This window comes from Sebastes fasciatus, chromosome 6, assembly GCF_043250625.1.
Source record: "Sebastes fasciatus isolate fSebFas1 chromosome 6, fSebFas1.pri, whole genome shotgun sequence".
Lineage (NCBI taxonomy): Eukaryota > Metazoa > Chordata > Actinopteri > Perciformes > Sebastidae > Sebastes > Sebastes fasciatus.
Window position 1 is genome coordinate 11,377,084 of NC_133800.1, and position 12,307 is coordinate 11,389,390.

Below are 12,307 nucleotides of genomic sequence, written 5' to 3' on the forward strand. Positions count from 1 at the left end.
AAATGGAAGAAGTCTCCGTCCGTCTTTCGATTTTCTCGACAACATTCATCCGATCGACTGTCACACTTGGCGGGTGTATTGAGGACCAAAGGAAGTGCAGTGTTGAGTGTGAGCTCTTGAGCTCTACGGGTGATATTTATTAGTAGTGCGTTATGTACACACTGTGTATTGAGAGGGGACCCCCTATTAACTGTTACACCGACAAACGGCATGCTGGGTACAGCTCGCTGTCTGATGCTTGCTACAGTACATTCAAGAACAGATAAAGAAAGAGAGACCGGAAATCTAATTCTCAATGTATTGGTAGTGCGTTGTGTACACACTGTGTATTGAGAGGTTGCCTTTATTAACTGTTACTCTGCCGAACGGCATGCTGGGTACAGCTCTCTCGCTTTTGCAACAAATGATGCGTATACTCCAGTATTGGTAAGAGATGCAACCAATGTCATGGCGAGTGTACTGCTCAGGACCAATGGAAGCTCAGTGTTGAGTGTGAAGTTGTTTGCATGAGTGGAGAACCAGCAATCGGCCCGTTAAGATCTTGCACGTTTTGAACGGGTCCTGCACTAGTTATTAAAGTATCCTGCACACAGTAGTAACTCTTTCAAAGTACTGAACAGGGCGCCAGTGGAAAAATCTGTACTGAACCATCCTGCACGGGGGATCTCATGCAGTACGTGTCGCGTATATACTTTTTATCTTTCCAACGAGGTCAGAGGTCGGCGCTGCCAACACAAATGTCCCCTCTGGGCTCGTACTGATTGTCGGCCAGCCTACCTGTTATAGGTGCATCCACTTCCAGCATGCACTTCTCTTGGCGGAGGATGTTGGCCCCATCATTGATGATCTTCAGAGCCACGTCCTCTTCCACCCTGCCCTCTTTGACGAGGTGGTTGCGGAGCAGCTCGGCGTTGGGCTTGCCATCTTCAAACAGCTCTTTCACGGTCAGCTTATGTTGTGGAGGGTATGGCACAGCTGCAGAGGGGAAAAACGTAACATCATCTATCAGGATAAATAGGTGAGAGTTAATTACAATTAGATGTTTCTTTTGTTTGCATTTAGAGAGACTGAACATGTATTCAAGAGACAATTAGAAGAAGTGCATCTATGCAAGAAAAGATGGCAATAATGCAGTAATATATAACAAGATATGACCCCTGAAAGAAGCGTGGAGCAGAAGAAACGTTCAGCATCTCAGACTGCATTATGCTTCAGTTGTATTCAAGAGAGACGGACAATTTACATTGACCGAGCCAAGGTGCCATAAGAGGAGGGATGCATACACCTACATGAAAATGTCATGCAAGAGATGCACAAGACTGACAGTAAGAAGAAGCCCCACACCACCCTCTTCCCTCAGTAATCTGCTCCATACCACCCACACAGTCCTTTTACCATCATCACTAAAAGTCAATGCTTTCGAGGCTGACACCTGAGAGCTTCAGGATCAAGACGCAGTCAACATGTGAACCTGCTACATGTGCAGTAGCATAGTAGTGGAGTTAACACATTACACACAGACAGCTATACTCTAAAAAGGAACTTTTAATACAAACTCACCGATATGTTATATAATGTAACAGGGCTGGGACAATGCGATTCGATACTATCACGATACTTGGGTGCCGATTCGATGTGTATTGTGATTTTTAAGTATTGCGATTCGATATTATGATTTATTGTTATTTTTTTTTACTTTTTTCACACTAAACCATGGGAAAAAAGTTAAATTATACACTTTTAGGGACTTTTACTTTGGAAAATATCTAATTTAATCAAGTAAAAATGTTTGATTTTCAGCATGTATGTAGTCAGCGATGTCCTGAAGTCAAACATATCAGTCATTGTCAGGAAATATTTATTAAATTTTTTCCAGTGACCCAAAAATCAAAGAATAAAGACATTTCCCTCACAAATTAGTGGTATTTTCTTTTTAATGTATAAGGAACATGTAATGTTTTATACTTCTAGTGAATATAATCAAATCAATCTTATTTCTATACATGTATTTTTGTATATATACACTGTAGTTCCCTTTGTTAACACCTTATTTTGAAAACCGGAAATTCGCACGTGTGTACTCCCTCTAACTTCTCCAAGGTGGTCTCTAGCTCTCCCGTCAGCTCCCTTTCTCTTTATACATTCATGGTCAGCTCCATCGTGGGCCGTTTGAATGCATTTAACATAAATGTCAGTATATGGGTGCTCTACAGTTGTAGCGTCGGCCCATTTGACCACGGAGATGAGAGTGACGGCCGGCTCGACCGCACGTTATCGCGATACGATAACGTTTTCTGTCCGTGACGGAGTTAGCATGCAGCTCTAGCCGTGAAGTCTAGCTCTGCTTTTCCAGTGTTTCCATACTTTACTGTATGTGTAGTGTCTACCACTTTGGATTTAAAATGGGAGGATTGCAGGTCGTATCCACGCAGAGCCTCCAACGTTTTCTACTTTCTCGTTTCGGCTCGCTGCAGTTTGTTTTGGTTGACGGATACGGAACGGATATGACGTCGTCGTTACTCAGACTACAACAACAAAAGCGGTAGCTTCCTTCTACCTCCACACAGACTCAAATGAAGCAAATATATCGATTCTGGTATTAAAACATCTATCTCAGAATTGTAAAAAACAATGATACATATGTGAATTGATTTTTTTCCCACCCGTATAATGTAATATGTAAGCATAATTCAATCCAACTCTCCGAAATGGAGCATTATTGCAGGGAATTATATTAAGTGTTGATGTATGAAAAAGTTGTAACGAACCCTAAAAAAAGGCTAAAATTCAACTAGTCCGCAGTGCAGATAAATAGTGTAACACTGGAGCAGCTTCATCAGCTCATAAAGCTGCAAAAGCAGACTCACTAAGCTGCAAATGTTCAACACAATAGTAGAGTGTGATCCAGCGTTCCCACGTCCAGGGCCTGCAAAGTAAAAAGGGATTACAGCTGGTATGCCTAATAACACACCAAATACATTATGGCACCAATTAAGCACTGTATGGTGTAAAGCTAGTCAGCTAGGTTTGTCAACACCGTCTGTAAGGCATGCAGAGACATTACATGGAAGAGTGCAAAAAATAATATATGAGTGTTAGAAACGACTGCCTTCGTGCAGCAAAAATATGTGATGATAAAAAAACAGAGAAAACCTTCCACAGAATACACTTTGTACTGAAGGTTTCATCCTGATATGATCAATTCATCACCAGGTCAGTGCACACAGGACACCCCGTGCCATCAGATGTGACATAAATACTTGTATCAGCTCGTGGAAAACAGCACTCCTTGTGCGATAAGCTGTGCCAGAGGCAGCGAACAAGCAGAGGAGAGAGGGAGGCTTTCTGAGAACGCTGTCACACCCACACACAGCAGAACCAAAGTGCAATATGAAAAACAGCGTTAATGAGTTTTTGAGTGTGGGTGCGTTGGCTAATCAGTGCAGAGGTAGCCTCATGTGTTTCTCACTCAGGATTCTGTCTCAGTCTGGGAATCGAGAGTTTTAGAAGCTGATCCGCTGCTGATGTTTGTTATATAGCTGTTTAAACACACGCTGTTCCATTTATCGCTGGTTCAATAAAGCTGTGAATATGGGACTGGGAAGTGGTGTTTGACTCTGGCACTTGATGTTAGTCAGGCCACAGACTATAGCCTGGCCTGCAGTGGAGAAGCTATAGAGCTCAGTTGGCTAGCCTGTGCTGAGGACAAGCTGTCATGCGTTGACCAGTGTGGTATAAATAAACAGTAAGTGCTCGCAGGCCTACGAGGCACGGCCGCGAACAGAGCGGTAAGCTGAGGTACGAGCCTTAAGAACAGATTAGGTAAAGCCTCTATTAGCAAGGGCTTCCAGATTCAGGGGCTGTTTACTGAAGAGCCTCGTCACACTGAAGCACTGAAGCAGCTCCGATATGAACAAAGCAGACTCTGTGAAAAAAGTGATGACACAGAATAGGCTCCATAAGAGATAACCAGACCGTCAAACATTTCAAGCTGCGACCACGCTGACCAAATTTACGAGGATTTGCCTGGAAGCTGGCAGTAATTAGCCACGCTGGTCAATAATAGCCGGTCCCCCCCTTCCACCCCATAATAACAATAATAATAAATTCTGTGTAGGTTTGCTGTACAATCAAGGCTGCACCCGTCTGTTCAAACACAGATAAACACCATCGCTCAATCCAAACAGACGACACTGTGCGCCGAGAGAAAACAACGGTGCAGACAATGTGAAGAGAGAGGACGCTCATTTTTCTGACACACAACCACGACGAAGAAAAATGTTTTGTTAAAAATAATAAGCTGCCAGCGCCCTGAGACTGGCTTCTTATTAGAAAACTGCCTGGCCTAATTAGCATTAATGTTTGATGAACTCTTGAAACCCACAGACACACATCGGGCCGCCACGGCTGCTCTGCATCAACACCCACACTGTCTGGCATGACAACAAACGAGTGGAGGCACAAAGACACGACTATCGAGCATCCTGCCCACCCGGGATAATGTTCTGGACAGTGATACGAGCCCGGGTCTAGAATATGTTCGCCATTGTTTCAGAATCAACACAATAGAGGAGGATTGAATTACAAAGATGCGGCTGGGTAGAGATGAATGGAGCAGACTGTGGCTGGATGAATCATGAAGTCCACTTCAGATTGCTCTAATTATCAGTGAATGTATTAGCCTCGCTAGCTAAAGAGCCAGGCGTCGGGTTTATTCGTCATCTCTGTCAGTCAATCATGTGCTGTGGTAGTACGGGCGCACATTCCCCTCTGGCCTCTCTCTTTGGTTTTATTTCAGACGCACAGGATCAGCTTTGACACACAGCAACGGTCCACTTCGATTTGTGTCAAAGTTGACATGGATCTTTGTCACATCGAGAACTAGAGATTAAAAACAAACAGATGTGGGTGGCATCCCACCTACTAGTCTACAATATGTTCACACTGGGGAGAAAAACATCTGATGAAATGAGCCAGCGATGGAGGTACCAGGTCGACTGCAGTGAATGAGCTTAACTGTTGACTTACACAAGCAGAGCAGCATTAGTCTCAGGTAGTCACCAGTTAAGCCCTCTTAGAGCCACCAGTCACACTGGCAACATCGCTGCCACTCCATGTCAACATACACAACTAGTATGGAGTCCAAATTTTACAACCTTGCACCTATAGGGATATTTTACACCAAAAGTTTGCATTATTTTCATGCATTTTCTTTATTGATTTTACAACCACGCACTCTGAACCATGCATGATGTGGATCGCAACAACTTGTGTCTGACGTTTTAATACAGGACCAACACTGGTTTCAGGTCGCACCCTAAAGCAAAGCGGTCTACATTTCTTCCCTCTCTTCTTCCCGGTCACGTTATTCCTATTCTCTCTCTCCACCATGAGGCTGGCCATGTTGGGAACATCACTGGGGAGATTCTTTCCACAATTAACTCACCCTCTCCCTACTGGCTCACACTTCAGCATTCCAGTCCCCTGGAAGGACACACTCCCAGTGCCCTTGCAGACAGACAGGGATGTCGGCTGCGTTGGCATTAAGTGAGTAGTGGTGGTGGTGGCGGTGGTGGTGGTGGTGGGGTTGGGTTCTCTCTCCCGGGAGCTACCTCGGACTTGGCTCTGCCTGTCCTGTCTCAGGCAGACACAACAAATGGTGTCCTGTCTGTCCAATGAGCCAGGACGACCTCAGTGTGAAGGAATCCATCTCTGCTGGTAACCTGAGCAGACCTCGGGTATTCCCGGCCCTGAGTGAGCTACGGGCCTCATGAATTAAGATTTCATCCATCCTAAATGTCAAGGAGATTGGCCACCGATATAGGATGACTTCTCGCCTTTGAATTCTGCACATGGTGGTGTATTACATATAGCATTGGACAACTATGGAGATGATACTCTTGATGCCCTGATTCACCCCCATTTCTGAGCATCTCCTGGTAGAAGGGAACAGCTTAGAAACCCCAATGGATAGGACTATAATGGACTATACAAAAGAATTGATGATTACATTATATATATATATATATATATATATATATATATATATATAAGATTTTTAACCAAGTTGCTGGTGTATGATTAATTATTTTAATATTGAATACAAATTCTGCAAATTTTAAAGATTTTAAACCAAGTTGCTGGTGTACGATTAATTATTTTTATATTGAATATAAAAATGCTGTTAATTTTTAACATTTTTAACCAAGTTACTGGTGTACGATTAATTATTTTAATAATAAAATAAAAATTTTGTTAATTTTTCTGATTTTTAGCCAAATTTCTGGTGTACGATTAATTATTTTATTATTGAATAAAAAATCTGTTAATTTTTTAAGATTTTTTAACCAAGTTGCTGGTATATATATATATATATATATATATACATACATACATACATACATACATACATATATACATACATATATACATATATACATACATATATACATATATACATACATACATATATACATATATACATACATATATACATACATATATACATACATATATACATACATACATATATACATATATACATACATACATATATACATACATATATACATACATATATACATATATACATACATACATATATACATACATATATACATATATACATACATATATACATACATACATATATACATATATACATATATACATACATATATACATACATATATACATACATATATACATACATATATACATATATACATACATACATACATATATACATACATACATATATACATATATACATATATAGTTAGCCACACACTGACAGGAAGGGCTTTAAACAAAGTTGTTCCCATAGCTACAGGTGGTTTCAGTCCATGTTATCTTCCAGTCAGAGACAGTTTGATGGTGGTGATGGTGTTAATAGGAGAACCGTTACTGTAACTGTACAATGTGCAGGAATCACTCACCTTTAACGAGCCGCTCCGTCGTGGACTGTTTCTCCTGTTTGTTGTCTTTATCCTTTCCTGACATCTCTGCTCCGTCTCTGAAGGCGAATATAGGGACTAAAACTCAGCCGGCTGGCCGGAGACGAGCTAGCACATCAGCCTGACAGCTCGGCTCTTCTGTCGCTGGTCGGAGGCACTAAGGTACTTTCTGTTGGCTCTTTCCAACAAACAGTGAAGATTAACGTCAACTAGCTGAGCAGCTCTGGTTGTTGGCTTCACTGGCTAATAACCGAGCTAGCTGGCAGCAACATTAAAGCTAGCGAAGAATCACAGCACAAAGTAGTGAGGAGGACAAGGATGGAGAAATGTCATACACATTTCTTTTTCTTTTTAAAGGCGACTGTTTGCTGTGTGCTAGTCGTCAAGTAGAGTAAATAATAACCTGAGGTAACGCAGAGGGAGGCTGCTAATCCGATTGAGCTAGTTACTCTCTCTCAGCTAGTTAGCCAGCTAACATGTTAATATGTAGGACAGAGAGTTAAACTGCTTCATCTTCAACCAGCAGCCTGCTTCATGTAGAACAAACACACGTTAAAGTCGCGTTTAGTTAGGATCTATAAACACCCGAGAGTCCGTCCAAGATGCAGCAGCAGCGTCTTCACAGAGTATCCTCCTCCTCCTCCTCCTCGGATTAGACTCTAATCTGACAGTGAGCAGCAGCAGCGCTGAATTTCCTACAACATGGTGGAGCCCATGTGACGTCACTATGGAAACGTAACACGTTGTTCAGGGGCGAGTTCCAAAATACAACAATAGACATACAACCATAGACATACAGCCATAGACATACAGCCATAGACATACAGCCATAGACATACAGCCATAGACATGCAACCATAGACATACAACCATAGACATACAGCCATAGACATACAGCCATAGACATGCAGCCATAGACATGCAACCATAGACATACAACCATAGACATACAGCCATAGACATACAGCCATAGGCATGCAACCATAGACATGCAACCATAGACATGCAACCATAGACATACAACCATAGACATACAGCCATAGACATACAACCATAGACATGCAGCCATAGACATGCAACCATAGACATGCAGCCATAGACATGCAACCATAGACATGCAACCATAGACATGCAACCATAGACATGCAACCATAGACATGCAACCATAGACATGCAACCATAGACATACAACCATAGACATACAGCCATAGACATACAACCATAGACATACAGCCATAGGCATGCAACCATAGACATGCAGCCATAGACATGCAACCATAGACATGCAGCCATAGACATGCAACCATAGACATACAACCATAGACATACAGCCATAGACATACAGCCATAGGCATGCAACCATAGACATGCAGCCATAGACATGCAACCATAGACATGCAGCCATAGACATGCAGCCATAGACATGCAACCATAGACATGCAACCATAGACATACAACCATAGACATACAGCCATAGACATACACCCATAGACATACAGCCATAGACATGCAACCATAGACATGCAGCCATAGACATGCAGCCATAGACATGCAACCATAGACATGCAACCATAGACATACAGCCATAGACATGCAACCATAGACATGCAACCATAGACATGCAACCATAGACATGCAACCATAGACATACAACCATAGACATACAGCCATAGCCATACAACCATAGACATACAACCATAGACATGCAACCATAGACATGCAACCATAGACATACAACCATAGACATACAGCCATAGACATGCAACCATAGACATGCAACCATAGACATATAACCATAGACATGCAACCATAGACATGCAACCATAGACATACAGCCATAGACATAAAACTATAGACATGCAGCCATAGACATGCAACCATAGACATGCAACCATAGACATGCAGCCATAGACATGCAGCCATAGACATGCAACCATAGACATGCAACCATAGACATGCAACCATAGACATACAACCATAGACATACAGCCATAGACATACAACCATAGACATACAGCCATAGACATGCAACCATAGACATGCAACCATAGACATACAACCATAGACATACAGCCATAGACATGCAACCATAGACATGCAACCATAGACATGCAACCATAGACATGCAACCATAGACATACAACCATAGACATACAGCCATAGACATACAACCATAGACATACAGCCATAGACATGCAACCATAGACATGCAACCATAGACATGCAACCATAGACATGCAACCATAGACATGCAGCCATAGACATGCAACCATAGACATGCAGCCATAGACATGCAGCCATAGACATGCAACCATAGACATGCAACCATAGACATGCAACCATAGACATACAACAATAGACATGCAACCATAGACATGCAACCATAGACATGCAGCCATAGACATGCAACCATAGACACGCAACCATAGACATGCAACCATAGACATGCAACCATAGACATGCAACCATAGACATGCAGCCATAGACATGCAACCATAGACATGCAGCCATAGACATGCAACCATAGACACACAACCATAGACATACAACCATAGACTTACAACCATAGACATACAACCATAGACACACAACCATAGACACACAACCATAGACACACAACCATAGACATACAACCATAGACATGCAACCATAGACATGCAGCCATAGACATGCAACCATAGACATACAACCATAGACATACAGCCATAGACATGCAGCCATAGACATGCAACCATAGACATGCAGCCATAGACATGCAACCATAGACACACAACCATAGACCATAGACATACAACCATAGACTTACAACCATAGACATACAACCATAGACACACAACCATAGACCATAGACATACAACCATAGACATACAACCATAGACTTACAACCATAGACATACAACCATAGACATACAACCATAGACACACAACCATAGACGATAGACATACAACCATAGACTTACAACCATAGACATACAACCATAGACACACAACCATAGACCATAGACATACAACCATAGACATGCAGCCATAGACATGCAACCATAGACATGCAACCATAGACATGCAACCATAGACACACAACCATAGACGATAGACATACAACCATAGACATACAACCATAGACTTACAACCATAGACATACATCCATAGAAATACACCATAGACGTACAACCATAGACGTGCAACCATAGACGTGCAACCATAGACATACAACCATAGACATACAACCATAGATATACAACCATAGAATACAGCTTTTATTGTTCTTAGTGTTTCCATTTTTCTCACTGCGTTTGAACATTTCATGCATTTTCCTGATTTAACCCTCTGAGACCAACAACAGACCCGTTTTAGTCTTTTTTAGTGGGGTACAGGGGGTCTCTAGGGGGAGATAGCAGCTCAACAGTAGATGTCACATAGAAGCGGTGTACACCTGAAAGCTGGAAACCTGAAGATTAAGTTGAGATGTAGCTCAGCACTGTGTGTCAAGTTGTTCTAGTTATAAATCAGAAATAAACATGAATGAATGAATGAATGAATGAATTAATTAATTAAAATAAATAGTGAAAGTGTATAAGGGGTTACAACATTATGATAGAAGTATATGATGGTCATTCCCATGCTCTATTATGTCACATAAGTTGTTGCAGCAATTTTGGGGTTGGTACCATTTGTTACACAGATTTGGTGCTAAATTTAACCATTTTTTTACCACTGGAGAATTGATCAAAATAATCAATAATCCCTCCAAAATACAACATTAAGACACCAAGAACTTGAGGAACACCACAGAAAAGCCATGCTGTGATTTGGGATCAAAAACTTTTGACATTTGGAGATTTCTGCAAGAATTAAATTTTTCGGCGATTGGATGGCGAGCACTTCTATTGTGTAAACTGCTCAGAAAACCCGTTATTGTCAATCTAGCTAGGAAAGCCATCCATCCTCTGAATGTTCTAGGTCTTTAGTTTGTGGCTGTAACGTTTTGTGAGGCTGTGATTATCCTGGAGGTCACCACAGGTCATTTTATGCAGTGAGGTCAAATTTTAAAAAATAGAGTCTCAGCTTTACAGTGAAACCCAATTGATGTAATTCAAGACTGTTTAGGGACCCCAGTATGCAGAAATATTCACATACACTATTTTAGAATAGGAAAAAATAACACATTTATACTGCATGTGATTATCATAAAGTGGGCATGTCTGTAAAGGGGAGACTCGTGGGTACCCATAGAACCCATTTACAATCACATATCTTAAGGTCAGAGGTCAAGGGACCCCTTTAAAATGGCCATGCCAGTTTTTCCTCGCTAAAATAGAGTGTAACTTTGGAGCGTTATCTAGCCTCCTTCCAGATAGGTTAGCATGACATGGTTTGCTAATTTTTTACCAATGGATTATTGGTTCAACTGAAAGTTTTGATAAATAAACACACAAAACAATCATGTTTAACTAAGTCAATTGAAAATTGTTAGCTGACAACAAAGAAAAAAATATTTTGCAAGCGACTCCACCTGAAGCTTGTTAAATCCACACAAAACACTACAAGGCATGCCTTTTCTAAAACGACCGCTTTAGTGGGCATCTGAAGTCTTTGCCCTGTAAATGATGATGATGCTAAAGGCTTGGAAAATAGTTTAGATGATGCACATGGTTGCTTATTTTGAATTTATATACATTGCAGTGGGTTTACCAGATTATAAGCATTTAGAGGAGTTAGTAGTTGGGTTTTCCCATGGTAAAAAGTATGTATGATTGAGTAATGTAAATATATTGCACACTTGCTAATGTATATAGTGGGTTATTCTATGTTTATAATTTAGATTTGTTTATGATAGTTAGGTATATTATAGTGTATCCTAATATTCTTTATGTTTTGTATTCTATGGATATATTTCTCTAGTGTTGACATATACATTTCATTTACTGTTCCTGTGCATTGCTTGGATAACCTGCTGTTGTAACACAATCATTTCCCAATTTGGGATCAATAAAGTACATCTATCTATCTATCTATCTATCTGAGACCTGAATGCAACATTAGAGGAGTAGAGGTGCATTCAAAACCACAAACTGTTTCACACATTGTTAATAACACTTTTAATGTAGTGTATCAAAATAAATCGCATTCCAGTAGACAGCCGGTCTGCAGCATACAGTGAGTGACATAACACATTTTAAATGATATATGAAATATCATTTGAGTGGCACATGTAATTGCTTTTAAATCACACAGGTGATAAACTCCTAATTAACCAATCGCTGGCCCTCTGCTCCATTTCTCAAGTATATATGTAGTTCTCCAAACATTGCCTACATTATGCAACAGCTTTTACATTCAAATATACCCTT

At 40.9% G+C, this 12,307-nt stretch overlaps 1 protein-coding gene across 3 annotated transcripts in view; it reads right to left on the reverse strand.

Annotated features, from left to right (window-relative positions):
• ppp3cca (protein phosphatase 3, catalytic subunit, gamma isozyme, a) overlaps nt 1-7,663 on the reverse strand; it is a 31,813-nt gene extending 24,150 nt beyond the window's left edge. For 2 of the 3 annotated variants that reach the window (XM_074637632.1, XM_074637630.1), the window contains exons 1-2: nt 6,939-7,663; nt 778-975 (exon numbers count right to left, since the gene is read on the reverse strand). In XM_074637632.1, the coding sequence (XP_074493733.1) occupies nt 778-975; nt 6,939-7,002 (262 nt within the window). In that variant the 5' untranslated portion in view covers nt 7,003-7,663. The remainder of the gene's footprint in view (nt 1-777; nt 976-6,938) is intronic. The other variant, XM_074637631.1, reaches the window with a different exon arrangement.
• Nucleotides 7,664-12,307: the final 4,644 nt, after the last annotated feature.